This window comes from Elephantulus edwardii, unplaced genomic scaffold, assembly GCF_000299155.1.
Source record: "Elephantulus edwardii isolate Elephantulus edwardi_28Jun2011 unplaced genomic scaffold, EleEdw1.0 scaffold00136, whole genome shotgun sequence".
Taxonomy (NCBI): domain Eukaryota; kingdom Metazoa; phylum Chordata; class Mammalia; order Macroscelidea; family Macroscelididae; genus Elephantulus; species Elephantulus edwardii.
Genome location: NW_006399886.1, coordinates 4,237,144 through 4,256,623, shown reverse-complemented (window position 1 = coordinate 4,256,623; position 19,480 = coordinate 4,237,144). Strand labels below are relative to the sequence as shown.

Here is a 19,480-nt window from a genome sequence, read left to right as displayed (position 1 = left end):
TATTACTTCTGAAAACTTGCTGAAGGGTCAGATATTGATCAACTCTGACTTGATGGCAAACAATAACAACAAAAATTGTAAAAACACTGTAGAAACATTAATCAGCCAGCTTCTACAAAAATTGTTGTTGTTGTTGATTGCCATTGAGTCGAGCATGACTCGTAGTGACCCTATGAACAAAATACCCAAAGCTTTTCTATAACTATTGTCGTTTCTCAAAGTTGATAGAGTTTCCAGAGGCATGTTGTTTAGGAACTAGGTGCCATATCCTTGGAAATTCTGTGGGACATTTCTGAACTGTTCCATAGGGTTACTTAAAAGAGCTCTGGTGACCTAATTGGTAGGGAGGCCCTGCCAGCCCAACTGAATACAGTTCGAATCCACCAGCTGCTCCTCGGAGAAAGATGAACAGAGTCTTCCTGCGGGATTTCTTTTGAAAACCCTCTGCAGAGTCAGCTACGGGTTTGTTCCAGCTTAGTGGCAAGGATATTGTTTTTTTAGGCTTATTATGAGTTGAAAGAGACTCAACAGCAGCAATGAATATAAAATCCTGGATTACCTTGAAGAGACTCTTGGTAGGATTATGGTTGTCAAAGGCAGCTCTGGTGCAGAAAGCCATAAAAAAGTCTCTGTTGATTTAGAGAACACATAAGGTACAATTAAATAATTGTTATTAGAAATGTGAGGCTTTAAAAAGGTAATGATGAATATGTGATTAGAGACTGGAGAAAGGGCTTTTTTATTCCATAATAAAGAACTTGCCTGAACTTTTAAAATGTTTGATTGAAGACAGAAATTGTACATGAAAATTGGGTATTTGGCTGAGGAAATTTCTAAGGAAGATCACAAACAGACCACGTGCAAAAGGAAAGAAATAAGCTTGAAAATGAACTCTTAAAAGTGAAAACAAAATTTATTAGATGAGGAAAATTCTGCTGTACAAATGATGACACATGTTCAAGTATTTTCATCAAGCACATGACTACAGTCCTTTGTAAAGGCATTAAGCTCAGGACGCATTGACCCAGCTCACTAACACAACAGAATACTCATTATTTTAAACTGACAGGTGTGGAGATAGGCTGACAGGCAAGACAACGTTCTGCCTCTTGGAATTCTGCAGGCAATAAATAGACCGAAGGAGCTGCCTCTGTAATTCTCCAAGAAAAGAAGAGAGTCATCCAGAGAGCAACTGGGGCGAGATCAGAAAGACTGTTTGTTGGAAGAAGTAGGGAAAGCAAAACTGTTTCGAGAGTTAGGTTTCAAAAGTGGAGCCAAAGTCTCCCAGGTCTCCAAGGGTGGAACCACAGCTTCCTGGTTTTCAAAGATTCAGAGCTGCACGAAATCAATTCTGGAACATGGGGCAGCCAAGTCAAGAGGAGAAGGCCACCCAAGACTGAAAGATTGGCGTTTCCAGGCTCAAGGGGAAAGAGAATGGAATCACTCCTCCTCCCTCAAAGGCTGAGGAAGAAAGTTTGCCACTCAGATGGCCTAAGAGAATGAGGCTGCCCAAAGCTGAAGGAAGCAGAGTTGCCGTTCCTGTGAAGCCAAGGGCTAAAGAGACCTCCTCCCAAAATCCAGAGAATGGCCAACGCTCAGGAGTCTGAAGGGCAGCGTCATTGTCCTGGAGAGGAGTGGATTTTCAAGGCTTGACAGCTAAATTGTTGTAAATTGTTCTGCTGGGCTTTGGACATTCTTGATGATCATTGTCCTTTTTCCTCCTCCAATTTATCATATTTATAATTGAAAGGTCTACTTTTTCTGTTTGACTACTGTAACTTTGGAAGTATACTTACTATTCTAGATGTCACAAGTATACAAATGAGGAGGATTTTTTCCCCGAGATGGAATACTCCTATTGTCTCACATATATTTTATTTAGATGATTCAAAATAAGTGATTCCGGTTTTGGAGTTGATTTATGATTTTTTGGTATGGTTATATGATGGGATGAATGTGTTTTGTATGTAGAATAAGTCTAATAATTCCTAACACCTTCTTGTTATAGCTGTTGTGTGTAGCTTGCGACTCATCGCGACCCTATCTACAACAGCCCTAAACTCTGCTCTGTCCTGTGCCAATCACACCGTCTCCGAAACACCCATCCTGATTATCCCAGTCACTGAATCAGTCCACCTCATAGGGGGCCTTCCCCTTCTGCGCTGTCCCTCCATCCTACCAACCATGATGTCCCTCTCCAAGGACCGGTCCCTCCTTGCAACATGTCCAAATTATGTTAGACGGAGTCTCAGAATCCTTGCCTCCAAGGAGTAGCCCGGTTTGACCCTTTCCAGGATGAATCTGTTTGTTTTCCTAGCAGTCCACGGTACTCTCAATACTCTTCTCCAGCACCACAGCTCAAAGGCATCAATTCTCCTTCTATCCTCCTTGGTTATTGTCCAACTCTCTGATGCATAACAAGTGATAGCAAAGACCATGTCCTGTATCAGACGCACCTTAGACTCCAAAGAGACACCATTGCTCTTCAGTACTTTGGAGAGGTCCCTAACAGCAGACTTTCCCATGGCAGTACATTTTTTTTTTTAAATTTCCTAGCTACTGGTGCCAAGAGTGTTCCCCATGGAACCAAGCCGACTAAGGTTGTTAACAATCTCAATCTCTTCACCCTCCATACGATGCTGCCAATTGGTCCAGTGGTGAAAATCTTTGTCTTCTTGATATTGAGCCTTAATTCATATTGGAGACTGCAGTCCTTGACCCTCTGCAGCAAGTGCTTCAGGTCCTCCTCAGTTTCATTAAACAGGGTTGTGTCATCCACATAACGCAGATTGTTGATAGATCTTCCACTAATCTTGACCCCACATTTCTCCTCATAGAGCCCAGCCTCCCGGATAATCCGTTCTGCATACCAGTTGAAAAGGTGTGGAGACAGGACACACCCCTGGCGTACGCCCTTCCCAATTTTGAAACATGCAGTGTTTGCTCTGTTCTGACCACTGCCTGTTAGTCTAAATATAGGTTTCTCATTAGCACGATTAAGTGTTCTGGGATTCCCATTCTTCTCAGAGTCAGCCACAGTTTGTTATGATCCGCACAGTCAAACGCCTTTGCATAATCAATGAAACACAGATAGACATTCCTCTGGCATTCCCTTCTTTCAGCTAAGGTCCATCTAATATTAGACATTCTTAGGAATGGATATTTTTCATTCTATCAAAAGCCATTGGCATGGCATTCTTGTATTTTTTTTTCTCTTAATTTGCAAAAGTTGCTTGTATGTCATGGCTGTATTCTTTTGGTAAAAAAACTCCTGTTGTTGTTGTTTGTTGTTAAGTGCCCTCGAGTCACAGGTGACTCATAGTGACCCTATGAAGGCTTGGGTGCCTTTCATCCTCTTCCCAGGTTTATAGGGTTTCCAGAGGCAAGCTATTATGGAAGTGGATGCCACTTCTCCTTCCAAGCTTGTTTTAATCGGGGAGCTCCACCCCACTTTCTGTCCGTATTGGGTAGCCAACCATTAACACATTTGACACATCATTGTCACAGTGTTCAGCCTCATAGCAACCACAAGTGACTCTGGTACGGCAACTTGTCCACCAGGGATATATGACCTAGAGGAATGTCTGAACAAAAAACAATGAAAGACAGGCCCAAGGGCTGTGGATTAAAAGTCACTCACTTTTGGCTTGGTAGCATCACTTTCTGTCCACTTGATCTTTTCCCTCTTGCCTTCTGAATTGTGTGCCTTGTCTTAGAAGATTGTCCTTTTCAATGAATTTTACTTTCTCTGTTTATATGAATAATTGTTTTATCCCATAACATATTTGTCATGTAGTTGATTGACTTGTTTTCCTGCTCTTCTCTATCTCCTCGAAACAATACAAATTTCTTAAAAGCTTCTCCCAGAATTTAGTATCCCAGCTTTTAAAATGTTGTAACTGTGGTTTTGATGCAGTCATTCAAGCATAGGGGACTCATGTGGTTAGCACTTGGTGCATTTTCTAGTGTAGTAAAAATGAGATGAGTATTGAATATCATTTGAAAAGTTTGACCTTACACTTGATATTTAGTATTTTCTGTTGATAATTTAGCACCCCAAACTTGCTTTCTAAGTGAACTGTTATGGAAGTGGTTATATGTATGCATCGTTCTCCATGTAACAATGCTGGTATTAAATGTTGTACAGTCTATGCTTTGGTAAAAGAGTATATGTTAGACAAGAAAAATAAAATATTAATTCATCTAAATGTATTTGTTCTTATTCTCCATTTAGTTTTGTCAAAGGAACGTGCTTCACAAGTCCTGATTAGAAGACGTCGGGCAAATGCTTTATTTGAAGAAACGAAAAAGGGTAATCTTGAAAGGGAATGCATTGAAGAACTATGTAATAAAGAAGAAGCCAGAGAGATCTTTGAAAATGATCCTGAAACAGTAAGAAAACAACCAAATTTGCATACTTAGAGATGAATTCTAGATAGAACCTTTGGTCTCTTGTGTTCTCTTATTGAGTCCTTCTCTTAAGTTAATACTTTATTTATATTACATTGCACACATAATCACTGTGGAATGGCAGAGGAAAATGTCTTCAAAGGACAGTGGGCTTGTGAGCAGAGTCTATGTCCTATAATAATGTACTTTGATCAAATGATCACTAATCATGTCTTCATTATCAGCAAACTGTATTGACTTCCTGGTTTGTGAATACTTTCTCCAAACAAGGATTTGGTAGTACTGAGGAGTGCCTTCAACTTACGTACGTTGTAGTTGTGTACCATAGAGTTGGAACTGACCCATGAGCTGACCCCTCCGGCAGGTTTTCAGAGGGAGTTAAGTACACTGGGGGAGCTTGTCCATCCTTCCGTGGAGCAACTGGTGACCTCAAACTGTGTGCCTTTGAGATTGCAATGCAGCTTCTTGCCACTAGGCCACCAGAGCTCCGTCTTTTTGTGTAGGTGAATTAGTAATTTAGTGTGTGATTTTAAGAGAGTGAGAAAGGAAGTATCTGACTATCACTGTGGTTTAATAAATTTCTCTATTGTTATTTTTAACCATGCTTTAGAGAACACAGCCATCTAATTTCTGTTTTTCAATCCCATTTCACTTCTCCTTATTGTAAACAAACTATGATTGACATTGAAAAGAATGGGTATTTTAGAATATTTAATTGTCCCCTTGGAAAATCTTTACCTAAATCAAGAAGCTATTGTCTGAACAGAGCAAGGAACAGTACGTGGTTTACAAAAAGGAAAGGTGTACATTAGTGATGTATCCTTTCTCCATACCTCTTTAGTCTTTATACTGAGCAAATAATTTGTGAAACTTGACTGTTAAGAAGAATGTGGTATCAAGATAGGTTCCTTATCAGCAACCTGCATTATGCAGATGACACAATGTGAACACAAAGAAGACATGAAATGCTTGCTGCAAAAGATCTAGAACTACAGTCTTTGGTATGAATTACATCTCAACATCAAGAAAACAAAATTCTCACCGCTGACTGAAGAGTCAACATCATGAGCCACCATCTGCTCCTGCTTTTGGAGGGAAAACCGTGGTCATTCTCCCGTTGTTATTATTACAGCCTCAGAATCCCAATGCAGGGTCACTATGAGTTAGAATGTACTCAGTGATATGAAAGGTAGTTTGAGATTTTGTGGGTTTTTAAAAAATTTTTTTAATTGTATTATTTTTATGTGTACCATCAAATCAGATCTGACTGGTACAGGAGGAGATTGCGCCCTCCTTCTCCAGCAGAGCATCTGGTGGAATTGAACCGCTTACTTCTGGGATTGCAGTGCAGCGTCTTGCCACTAGGCCACCAGAGCTCCCTTGGGTTTTTTGTTTTTTAATCCAACCAGGTTATGGTTGGTATTGATAATCCTTGCACTTAGGCATCACTGAAAATGATGTAGTTACTTGACTCCAATGATCAGTAACTAAACCGTAAAATAAAGAAAACAGTGATAGCATTTGAGGGACCTGAAATCTCTAGAACGAATAAATCCCTTTTTAATGAAAGAATTAGCTGGAGATTTCTGTGTCATTGAAACAGTAGTATCAAAGCAAGAGTAGTAAGATCATCCTTTAGACAGGTTCATTAGATTTTAGCATATCTTTTCTGAGGACCTCATTTGCCACAAGACCATTTATGATGAAGCAAAAAGCTCTGTACAGACCTCACTTGATGCCAACTTCAAGAAATTGACTCCAGTGGTAAGCGCACTGTCTTCAGTAGTAAAACCTAACTCTCCCTCTAGGTCCATCGTCTTCAATAGTAGACATGTTTTCATCTTGTAAAAATAGTGAGTGCCATGTGAAGATGGCCATATGTGACCTCTGCTAACTTCACAAAGGAGAACTGCCCCGATCATTATCATTCACAACACAAATCCAGTTCTTCTAAGGTCAGACACTTTCCCCACAATCCTGCAACACTTTCTACTAATTCCAGCACCAATCTTACTGCTCTACTGAGTCCAAAATCTGTTGTAATTGCTCACAGAGCACACGGAACCATACTCTACGATTATGGGGTTTATTAACAGGATACAATTTCTCAGTCGTGACAGCTTCCGAAGTGTGCTCACAGACCTTTCAGCCTTCAGCCTCAGGACTTTAGGCCAGTGTTAGAGAACTCTTAGTCTGGCACTTCTGGTTCTCCTCACAATTCTCCAACAAACTTGGGCAAAGGCTCCTAGCTCAGGTTCCGAGGGGTCCTATGATCAGCTCTCTCTCATACCAGGTCTCTGGTTCTTGCTGTAGTTCCTGCTGCTCACCTGTAGGTCTGGCTAGCGCAAGAATCTCTGGCCCTGAAAATGCACTGTATTCTCTGCTTCTTCTTTGCTGGTTGTGCGATTCTCAAAATCTGGTTGCTTAATCTTCTCCATTTAATGGTGAGGCTAGCCAATCCTCTTGTTGATAGGCTATCGTATCCTGTTTGTGTATTCCTACTTACACGGCAAAGGCAAAGTCAATAGCTAGGAAAGCCAATTTGAACAGTAAACTTTGGACGCAACTTATTTTCTCCTTCAACATCTACTTTTTAATGTTGTTATAATATAATCTCACAAATGCCTCTTCAGATATGCCAGAAATTAATGGAATAAGTACTAATCTTTAAACACTATCTTTTTTTTTTCAATACTTTTTGAAGAACTATTTATTTAATATATTTTTATAATACAGTACAGGCCCAATAGTCAACATTATGATAGCTGGGGAAAAGATTGAAGCTGTCAATGATTTTATCTTGCATTGATTAACAATCGGCACCCTTGGTACCAGCAGTCAGGAAATTAGAAAACATATTACATTGGGCAAGTCTGCTGCCAAGCACCTCTCCAAAAAGCTGAAAAGCAATGATGACAGTTTGAAGACTAAGGTGCACCTGATTCAGGCCATGGTCTTCTCAATCATCTGCAATGCATCAGAACGCTGGATAATGAATAAGAATGACAGAAGAATTGATACTTTGGAGTTGTGGTTCTGGATAAGAGTACTGAATATCCCATGGACTGTCAAAAGAACAAATAGATAAGTCCAGAGTGCTCTTGGAGGCAAGGATGACGAAGCTTCATCTTTCTTACTTTGGACAGGTAACTAGGTGAGGCTATCCCTTGGTAAAGGACATCATTCTGGTAAAGTTAAAAGGCCAGTGAAGGAGGGAAGACCTTCACTGAGATGGATTGATAGACATTACAACTTGGACAGTGGCTCTAGTGTCTCAGAGATGATAAGGATGGCACAGGATAGGATAAGATTCAGGCCTGTTGTTGATAGGATCACTATGAGTCATACTTGATTTGAGGACACCTAACATCACCACCACCACCACATTATATAATAAGACAAACATTTGACTGACTCTGAGAACCATGTTTATCTGTTCCAACTTATCTATAAAAACAGACTTATGAAGGAATATGTTTGTAACATGGAAATTGCTTTTATTTCTTTTTATTGTGATTTGAGTGAAAGTTTACAAAGCAAGTTGATTTTCATTTAATTATTTATGTAGTATCAAAATTACTTAATAATAGCTGTCAACCTTATAAAATAGAAGAGTGAGAGGAGTGACAAATTTGTACCAAATTTGTACTGGATGAAGACATGTTCTATATTTGGTAAATTAGAATGTTAAATATGTTTTTTTTTTTAAAAAAAACACTTTCTCATTAGGTATTGTTATGATTTTAATGCTACACAGTTACTATAGAAAGTTTTGTGAACAAGTTTGGGAATTTACCATTAGAAATTTTTAATGCTTTTCTCATGTCTGTAAAGTACATTCCTTACTCTAAATTACTGACTTACAGACAAATTTTTGATACAGAACTATCTTATTCTATGGTATTATATATACACAAAGTGCTAAAGAAAAATGCCTGCTTTTATTCATATGATATCAATATCATTATTATTCAACATTAAATTTTAATTCTGCAATTAAGATATGGCATAGGTATTTAAAAATCATTCAAACCAAACCTATTATCAGAGTCCATTCTGGGGGGAGCCCGTCAGCGTGTCCGCAGGACCGGACCCTTGACCTGCCCTCGTTCTGCAGCCTGTTGCCCCAGCTCGGCCGCGCGTCCTCTCGGGCAGTCATGTTGGAGCATCTGAGTTCGCTGCCCACGCAGATGGATTACAAGGGCCAGAAGCTAGCTGAGCAGATGTTTCAGGGCATTATACTTTCTTCTGCAGTAGTTGGATTTATCTATGGGTATGTGGCTGAACAGTTTGAATGGACTGTGTATATAGTTATGGCCGGATTTGCAGAGTCCATTCTGACTTTTAGCACTCCTACAAAGCATAATGGAGCTCTACCTATACAATTTCCAAAGCTGTTAATCTTTATGGAAGTTGACTGCTGTCTTTTTCTCCTGTGAATGACTATAGGGTTGACCAGTCAAGCACCTAACCATTGTGCCACCAATTACAGGATATAAAATACATGTAAAACAGTTTGCTAATCACGAACTGTGGCAAAATGAAATAATTTTAAAGGACCAAAAACCAAACCTGTTGCTGTTAGGTTGAGTCATACTCATAGCAACCTTGCAGGACTGAGTAGAATTGCCCCATAAAGTTTCCAACCCTTTAAATCATTATAAAAGCACACTACCCCATCTTTCCTCCGGAAAACATCTGGTTGACTTTGAAGCATCAATTTTTTGTTGAGCATCCCAGCACTTAACCACTGTACTACTAGGAATCTAATGGGTATAAACAATGTGCTAGCCCTCTTAAATAGAATCTGTCTTCAGTTTAGGAACCCTTGGAACATGATCAATATTATTTCAAGCCTGGATTTTTTATGGTTTAATGTGTGTGTTCATCTACTCATAGTATGTTTTATTACAGAAAAAAGTTATCAGGAAGAAATTACAGTTATTTTCAATTTATATAAACTTTAATTTGAAGATAGATTATAGAATGAAATAGCAGCTTTATGTGATATTTAAGTTTTCTAAAATATTTTTTTTCCTTTTTTCTTTCTAGGACTATTTTTATCCAAAATATTTAGGTAAGTTCAAAGAGTCTAAAATATAACCTTTTAGAAATAGCAGGTACCTCAGAGCTTATTGTGTCCAGCCTTCGTATATATTTGGTCCAGTATATTGTTGCTAGCCTTGGAAATGAGATCTCATTTTACATTGACTTTTTTACTTACAGTTTTGCGGGTAAGTTGGAATATTTCTTTAATTTTAAGTAGCATTTGATGTTGCAATTTTTTTCACTCTCATTTTTTTAGGAAAGTCTTTGAACTGATGCAGTTATATTTAGGTCTTTACTTGTTTGTTATGCATCAGAGAGTTGGACAATGACTAGGGAGGATAGGAGGAGAATTGACGCCTTTGAGCTGTGGTGCTAGAGAAGAGTATTGAATGTACCATGGACTTCCAAGAAAACAAACAGATTCATTGTAGAGAGGATTAAACCAGGCTGCTCCTTGGAGGCAAGGATTCTGGGGCTTCGTCTGACATACTTTGGACATGTTGTAAGGAGAGACAGGTCTTTGGAGAGGGACATCATGCAGGCTAGAGTAGAGGGACAGCGCAGGAGGGGAAGACCCTCTATGAGGTGGATTGATTCAGTGACTGGGGTAATCAGGATGGGTGTGTGAGGGGCAATGAGATTGGCACAGGATAGAGCAGGGTTTAGGGCTGTTGTACATAGGGTCGCTATGAGTCGCAAACAACTCGACGGCACATAACAACAACAACAGCATACTAGCAGGTTCTCTAGAAGCCTGTCCACTTTCATGGATTAGTTTTAATGGAATGAAAGATAGTAATTTCTACACGTCTTCACTGTTTAAAATTAAAAACTAAACCCACGGGTGCTGAGTTGACTCTGACACATTATGACCCTCCATTGGCTTTCAGAGGCTGTATGGGTGATTCTTTCTAGGAGTCCATCCACCTCTTTGCCTCATGGACAGAAGCCGGTGGTTTTTCATCTTGCCACTTTGGATATAAATCATCTCTTAAGTGTTTATAAACTAGCTCATAAACATCTCTTTCAGCACGCCATTTTATTATCCTCTGTAATGTTCTATCCTGGTTTTTTTCTTCTTTTGAATACAGTCTGTATTTTCAAAGAGTGTTGTAGCGTTTTCAGGTCAACGGATTAGATCATTTCAGCTAGATATTAATTAAAGGAAACAGTGCTTCATGTTTTTAAGCAAATATAATTGATCTTTCTTATTTGCAGATTGAATATTTGCTAGTTCATTTACTTGCTAAAATTTATTTGTAACCGTCACGGTTACATGAAAGCTCATAGTGTTTTTATGGTTTATTTGCAGACAAGTGCAGTTAGGAAAGAAAAAAAAAATGTCATTAGATATATTCCCAACTCAAGCTGTGAGTCATACTCAGTGGCATCTAATAGCACTCTGCAAAACTACAGAAAAATCATAACTCAGGCAGGGAGCTACTTACAATTAGATAAGGTCATACCAGAAATTAGGTTACAATAACATTTTTTTTGTATAGTGTTTAGAATTTTAGGAGTTCAGAAAGCACTCTAGTTTATCCACTTATGTTGTATACTTAATTGAAAATATTTAATTTTGAGTGGTAACTTCCCAATATATTTTATCCGAACCTTGCTGTAAATTGAACTGGAGGTGATTGTCAATCTTTCTCCCATGGAGCCAGTGGTAGGACCACCAAGATGTTAGATGTTAGGTTCTGTTTCAATAGTTATGTAAAGAGGAGAAAATGGGACATAGGGCCACAGTGCCATGAGCATCTCACTGAAAGTTGAATATTTTCAATATTTATTCAACATAAGTGAATAAACTAGAGTGCTTTCTGAACTAAAATTCTAAATCTAAATACTATCCAAAAAAGAAGTTATTATAACCTAATTTCAGTAATCATCTCACTGAAAGGACCAGAGAGAATGAGAATAACACAGTCCCTCACTGCCCAGAGCAGAAAGCAGATAAAGAGCTCATAGTCCAGCCTCATGATGCCTCTAGAACCAGAGCAGCAAGAGATTTATTTGTTGCTGACTCACAGACTCACAGTTGTGGTATGGAGAATAGGTTTTATTAGGGAAGTAAGTTGGAGAGTATGGGAGGCAAAGAATATTACCGAATACAAGTCCAGGTTTTAGCTCAATTCTTAAATTTCTAGTATCTAGTTTCAGGTCAGCAGTCAAATCCAAATCTTCCAGCAAGGTTTGCCTCAGAGCAGTTATAAGTCACCTTTTCCTTCAAGCATCTGACAAGAACAGCAAAAACCTTTAACTGTGGCCTTTATCTCAGGCAGGGCTCCTCTGCTTACACCTTGCCACAGTTTCTCCATGGAAATACAACAGTATCGCCATGGCAACGCCACAGTCTCTCCACCTCCAGGATCTCGCTCTTACCAAAGTCTTGCTACAAGCTCCCTCAAGTCTTGCTGCCACAAGTCTTACTCACCTCAAGTCTTTCTGCTCAGAGTGGGAATAACTCTTTCTCTTATCCTAGTCCCACGGCTGTTGATGATTTGTAAGACCATGCTGATTTGCAAGAACATATTTCTGCAATTAAAGTAGGTTGAGCTCAGAGGGGGATAACTGTAATGGCTGAAAAAAGCCAACTTTTAGGCTAACACCACAACCGTGAAAACTGAGTCTTTGAGTGAGTTGAGCAACTCCCTACAGGCTAAGCCACCAGAGCTCCCTAACCGTCTATATTATTATTAGGTGTCATGATTTGGCTACTACTTCTAGTATTCTTGTGTAAAATGGATGGATATCTTGCTCCCTTCTATGCCATCCTCACTTGGTTGATTAGGTTGTTTTATTGGTAGGAAAAATATTCTTTGAAGAATATGAAACTTCATCTTAACATCAGGAGTATATCTTTGCTTTACAGTTCCTATAAAGTTGGTGAATTAAATCTGGCTACTGACTCTCTTCTTACTAGATAACCAAGAGAATTCCAAACACTAATAATAACAAATATAACAAAACCAACAGGAAATATGAGAAACCCATGAGTAGACTGAGTGATGGCTTTTATCAAATATGTGTCTGAAAGAACTAGAATGCTAACTTTTGAGGCAGCAGTAAGAGGACAGATGAAAGGACTTTTAAAATGTCCTGAGCAATTAACTCAAGGGGAAATAAAACACTAGTAGAACAAACTCTGAGAAGGAAGAACTTATAAGGCATTTAGTCTAGTAAAGAATTAATGTAAAAAGTAATAGTAGTTCTCTATATAAGTGATAATCACTTTGAGAGCTCTGGTAGTACAGTCATTTATATAGATAGTTGCACTGATAACCCAAAGACTGTACTTCTCTGGCAGTTCAAATCTACCAGCAGTTCTGTGAAAGATGGGCAATTGCCTCCTGTGTGCTTTACAGCCTTGGAAACCCACTGGAGGGTTAGCTATGAATTGGTTCTAACTCAGTGGCAATTAGTTTTGAGAAAAGGATCATACAATTTACAATGCTTTTAGTTTTACATGCCATTGAGTCAGAACAGACTCATAGCAGACTCTCCAGCTGATTTTTAGAGGTTATATTATAAACAGTAGGAAATTACCCATATATTTCCCATAGATCACCTGATGGATTCAAACTTTTCACCTTCGGGTTAGCAGCATAATTCCCTATTGACTAGAACACCAGAACTCCCACAGTATTAGCTAGGGTAATTAAAAATTGAATCAGAGCAGTCTAAGGTAGGGTTTTTTTTTTGTTTTTAGAATATGAACATTCTATATTTTACTGATTTGGAATAATTTTAACTGGCTCCCAACACAATAATTACAAAGTTCACTATTCCATGAAAATGTAATTTTGCAGAGTATAGACATAGGAGGTTCTTCTGCTAACCAAAAGTTTGCCCATCTGCATCTGTGGCAGTTTGACTCTAGCAGTGATTTTTCTTTTTTCTTTTTTAAGATGTACAGTTTTGCTATTTACCTTGAAAGTCCAATGGAGGATCACTGTGAGTTGGAAATGACAGTGGCAGTGTCTTTGAGCTTGAGTGTAGATGTTTATTTGAAACTGCTACTTGGTAGCCTGACATACTGATCTCAGCACTATAAAAAATGTTTTATCTGGGCCTCCAAAGAAAGAGTTTTCTCAGTTTTGTCTTTGGTTCGCTGACAAATTTGTCTACATGGTCAAAATGATGCTTCCTCAGTGTTGATACTAATAAACCCTCCACACCAAGATGGGATAATTGTGAATGTGGTTGGCATTGGAGAATGGATGAATAAACCATAGGTAAGAAAACTCAGAATCTAAAACTGTTTGGATCTCATTGGGGTTCCAGAGTGACTACCATGATGCAAGATATTGTTTCTATGGGATAATATTCTATCCCATTGTGGTATATTAATAGTCATTTTATGTGTCCCAGGAAAGGAACCGTGATGATACAATGGTTAATTACTCAGTTGCCAGCCAGAAAGTTAGCAGTTCAAACCAACTAGCCACTCCACAGGAGAAAACCCACTCGCTACTCTATAGGAGAAAGAATTGGCAGTTTGGGTCTGAAAATTATGGCCGAAAAACCTTTAAGGAAGTTCTGCTGTCCTGCATGATTGCTATAAGTTGAAGACAGTGGAATTTCTGGTATTCTGAGTTTCCTTAAGGGAAATTGTTGGGCTAGCCAGAAAGGAGTTGCTCTGTCTACCCAAATGCTGCATCTCTCTGGCAGTTGGATTGTTATTAATGGCTTTGTGGGGAAAGATGGACAATGACCTACCATGTGATTTACAGCCTCCAAAAACCTAATGGAAGGTTAGCTTTGCGTCAGTTTTTAGTCAACTGCAGTGAGTTTGAGAGCCTCAAAGATGTGCACTACTTAATTCCCAGAACATTTGAATGCTAATTTATAATGCAAAAGCAACTTTTTAGAGGAACGTGATCCCATTAGGACCTTGGGTTGGGAGATTATCCTGGTGTGACCCATGAACCTGAGATAAATAGTTCTTATAAATATCTAGGCTGTCAGGGGCAGTAGTAGAAAATGTTATGGTGAAACAAGAAACTGCAGTGTCATAAGGAAGAGACAGTGAACAAAGAAAGCAGACAGCTTCTAGAGGTTGAAAAGGCAAGGCAATGGACCCTTCTTTGAAGCTTGTACAAGACATTTATCCTTGAAGACACTATACCTAGATTTTAGACTCTTGGCCTTGAGAACTGTAAGAGAATAAATTTATGTTGTTTTAAGTCATTAAGTTTCTGGGGAAAAAATTATGGTAGTTATAACTAAATCACATCAAAGCCAAACAAAACAAACCCACGGCTATCAAGTGAGGAGATTATCTGTCTTTTTCGCTTGGAGCGACTAGAGGGTTCAAAATTCTGACCTTTAAGTTAGCAGACAGATATGTTACATACTACACAACCAAATTAATATATTCATTTGCTGTAGAATCAGCTTGGACTGTGGTGACTTTATGGATAACAGAGCAAAATATTGCCTGGTCTTATAACATCTTCCTGAGCTTTGGATAACTAATACAGTTAGTTCAGTGAGACTTCAAGTACAAATTATATTTTTCAAAAATGGCTGTAAAAATCTTTCATACCACATACTTTTCTGCACCAGTTTTTTGACCCTCCCCCATTAAGGGCAGAATCTATTTCAACTTCTCCCTAAGTGAATAAACACTTGATCTATTCTGCTTCACAATGATAGGAAGAACCAATATCGATATCAACTGACTAAGAAGGGAATATTGCTATGAATACTTGGCCACCACCAGCAAGTTGTCTAGGTGAACCCTGGAAATCCTTTGGTGAAACTGATGCTCCCTCTAAATAAGTAATGCAAATAAACACAAAATCTATTGCCCTTGAATTGGTTCCAACTCATGGGGATTCTTCAGGATATATTCTAACAAGAAGACCTTTGGTTAGTAACCAAGTGTTTAACTAGTTGTGCCTTCCAGGGAGTCCTGAAATTGTCATCAAGCACACAAACAAAAAAATGAATACTCATTGCCATAGAGTTGATTCTGACAAGACAGAGTATATTTTCCCATTGAGTTTCTGTGGCTGTAAATCTTTAGGGAAACAGACTGCCTCATCTTTTGAGTGGCTAGTGGGTTAAAACTACCAACCTTTCTGTTAGCAGTGAAATGTTTTACTCACTATGTTACAGGGCACATTTCATTGACAACCTCTGTACTCTCCCTCTTGGAAGTTAGCTCCCATGAAAAAGTGCCTCTTTGACACCAACATGCTAAAAGAAGCTCAGTTCCTTGGAGAGGCCCAGAAAGATGAGCTGTAAAATAAAGAGGAAACTTTCCAGGAATTATGTGGTATCAATATTGAGTGAAAAGCTGTTTGTGAAGTACATTCTTCAGCCTCAGCCACCAAGGCTGAGTATATGTGCCACAGAGACAAAGGCCTAGTCATGTCATCCCAAACTATTTGACCCATGAATCACAAACAAAATAGAATGATGGCTGTAAGCCACTATGTATTGGAGTTGTTGGCTACTCACTAAAATCTAACAGAAATGTCATCATTTTAGTAAGTTGTTCAATATATGAGCAATGAATTGATACATTTATCTTCTCCAGTTATAAAGAATTGTTTGATTTTGGTACTAAATTGACTTTTGCTGTTGTTGTTGTGTACCATTGAGTCAGAACTGACCCATAGCTGACACTCCTGCAGAACAGCTGGGGGAATCAAACTACTACCTTTGAGATTGCAGTGCAGATTCCTACCGCGAGGCCACCAGAACTCTGTTATCTCTATTATTTCAGCTGTGATTTTTCGTTTACTAGTAACATCTGCCACTTTTTCTATTATCTGTTTTACCAGAGGAACAAAGTAAATGATGTAAACCTGCTGTATAAATAATGAGGCAATACACAAATATTATTAAATTAGTCTCTCTGCAACATTCTGGAACTTGCTCAAAGGAACAAGAAACATTGACTCATTCTGTTACTTAATTTTGCATACCTTCTAAAGAAAGTGCTCGTCTACAGATTTGATGGTAACTAGGTCTTTGTTAAAGAGTTGAAACCTTAGATTTTTGTGTCAATATCCCTTTTAATCCAAGGTCTTCCCCCCCTCCCCCCCCACTTTAGGCATTAAGGTTGTTTTCAAGAGAGAACATGTTACTATACATTTGCCATTGTCCCATCATTGTATTCATGGCAAATTTGATTTTATATTTTTAACTTTTCCCAGTAAGTAGATGGAAATATTTCTGGTTAACATTTTGAATGCTGAGAATTCCACAGGAGCATGCCTATACTGCCCCTCCGGACAATCTCTACTATGATTTCAGATCCAATGATGGAGTCTATTTTAAGAACATTACCTTTGTTTGTATTTGCAGTTTGTCTTGGCAATTTCCGAGCTTCATCATTCAGTGCTTCACGTCAGTCAACTAATGCTTATCCTGACATGAGGAGCTGTGTCAATGGTAAGCATTGCTGTTATCAATTTTAAAAACAAAAAAACCCAAGCTGCCTATCGGTAAATTGCACCAATGTTAATGTAACTGTTGCCTCTAAATGATCCCTTAGAGAGTTGCCTAGCAAGGAAGGCTCTTCAAAATGCATTTGGAAGAATGTTTTTCTCTTTTAAAATATTATTGTTTTATTAAAAATATATTTATTTCTAACATTTAAATTTAAATATTCTTTCTTTGTTAAGGTTGTTGTCTTTAGAATTTTTATTCCCAACAGTTTTATTTTGACTCTTGTTAAATAATGTGGTATTGTTAAGTGCCACCAATTCCAGTTACATAATGTTGTATGATTAAATATAACAGCTAATTAGCCGGCCAAAGTCGAACCATATTTCTTTCTCCGACATTTTGGCATAAAAAATAAAAATGTGGAAAACATGTGTTATGTTGAGTTAGCCTCTGAAGTTCACATAGGGCCTAGAGATAATTCTGGTAGATTAAATAACATCCTCTATTTTGCCAGCTTTTAATTTGACAGAAAAATTTGATATTGCAATATCTGAAGGGAAATATATGAATGTAGTATATATCCTGGGAATGATTTAAGCACCGAGGTTGACATTACAGTTGATCCTTGAAAAACCTGGATTTAAACTGAAGGGGCCCATTTATATAAGGATAGTTTGAAAAACACCGTGTGACAATAATTACCTCCTAGTGAGCAGTTCATCTCTCCAGTAAATAGCACTGCTATTGTTGTGTGCCATCGAGTCACCTGCCACTCATAGCGACCCTGTGCACAACAGCCCTAAAATCCTGTTCTATCCCATGCCAATCTTACTGTCTCAGACACACCTATCCCCATTACCCCAGTCACTAAATCAGTCCACCTCATCGAGAGTCTTCCTTTCCTGTGCTGTCTCTCCACTCCCCACACCAAGCATGATGTCCCTCTTCAAAATCCACCTTGCAACAAGTCCAAAGTATGTCAGACGAAGCTTCAGAATCCTTGTCTCCAAGGAGCAGTCTGGTTTCACCCTCTTCAGGACGAACTTGTTTGTTCTCCTAGCAGTCCATGGTCTAGTCAATACTCTTCTCCAACACCACAGCCCAAAGGCATCAATTCTCTTCCTGTCATCCCTAGTTATTATCCAGCTTTCTGAACCATGGCAAGTAGTTGCAAAGATCATGGCCATGACATTGTTGCTCGTCAGTACTTTGGAGAGGTCTCTGACAGTGGACCTTCCCAGTGCAATTAATCATTTAATTTCCTAGCTGCTGGTGCCAAGAATGTTGATTGTAGAGCCAAGCAAATGGAAACTGTTGACAATCTCAATCTCTTTATTCATCCTGATGCTTCCAGTTGACCCAGTGGTGAGAATCTTTGTTTTCTTGATGTTGAGCTTCAATGCCTATTGAAGGCTTGACCTTCTGCATCAAGTCCAAGACCTTCAGGTCTTCCTCAGTTTCAGCAAGCAGAGTTGTGTCATCTGCATAACACAGATTTTTGTTGACAAATCTTCCTTTGATCCGGATGTCACAGTTCTCCTCATAGAGCCCAGCCTCCCAGATAATCTGTTCACATACCAATTAAAAAGATATGGAGTTAGGACACATCTTTGGCACACAACTTTTCCCAATTTTGAGCCATGCAGTGTCTTCTTGCTCTGTTTTGACGACTGCTTCCTGGTCCAAGGATAGCTTTCGCATAAGCACAATCAAGTGTTCTGGGATTACCATTCTTCTCATATTTTTTTTTAATTTTCATTTGAGTGAAAATGTAAAAAAAATATTTTGTGGTTTTTTTCCAATCAATCATTCATACACATTTTTCCCATGTGTCTGATAATCCATTTTTTCCCCATATTATACTTCCCTTTAGAAATCTTAATAAATAAATGTTCATTGTCTACTTCCCCTTAGATGGATTCTTTCTGTATATAAACCTTTATCTAGCTTTTTAGAACTGATATTAAACAACCTTTTGGGTTTTTTGAATGACTTACTGCAGTATAATTTCTTGAAATTCTTTTGTATTTTTCCTTGTGTTTATTGACACAATACTGTAAAACTAGAAGAATGCCCTGGAGCCCATATGAACTACCACTAGTGGCGTTGAAAGTATTCTCAAGCAGCAGAGAAAAATTTATGACTTCACCAGAACAGAACCACCAGAACAAGTGGAATTGTTTGCTAGGTACTATAAATTGAAATCTGCATTTACATATAAATGCATTTAAAGATAAACGAATCCAATATAAAGACCACTGTAAAAAAATGAAAGGAAATTAGGTAACTTTTTTTCTTTTTAATAGCTAAACTAGAAGAAACAAAAACCTTGCACTTTGCCTGAAATATCTCTCATGGTCTCATAGTAAGGAGTTTGCTGTCAACCCTAAGGCACTTGGTTTAAATACACCTATTACTCAGGGGCAGAAATATCTTCTTCTGTGCAATTTACAGTCTCTGAAAATCCACTAGGATGTCACCTATGAGTTAGTTCTGACTCCAGAACACAACAATATTGAAAATTTACTTTTTATGTTGATGCCATATATTAATCTACTACTTATGTTCTTGGTAAAACTTCCTTTAAATTGTAAGCTATTTGTTGTTGTTTTCC

At 38.4% G+C, this 19,480-nt stretch overlaps 1 protein-coding gene across 1 annotated transcript in view; it reads left to right on the top strand.

The window, feature by feature from the left end:
- The window catches only part of PROS1 (protein S (alpha)), a 117,842-nt gene that overhangs the window by 30,309 nt on the left and 68,053 nt on the right, over window positions 1-19,480 (top strand). The window contains exons 2-4 of the mRNA XM_006894146.1: window positions 4,235-4,392; window positions 9,463-9,487; window positions 16,783-16,869. Coding sequence (XP_006894208.1) covers window positions 4,235-4,392; window positions 9,463-9,487; window positions 16,783-16,869 — 270 coding nt within the window. The remainder of the gene's footprint in view (window positions 1-4,234; window positions 4,393-9,462; window positions 9,488-16,782; window positions 16,870-19,480) is intronic.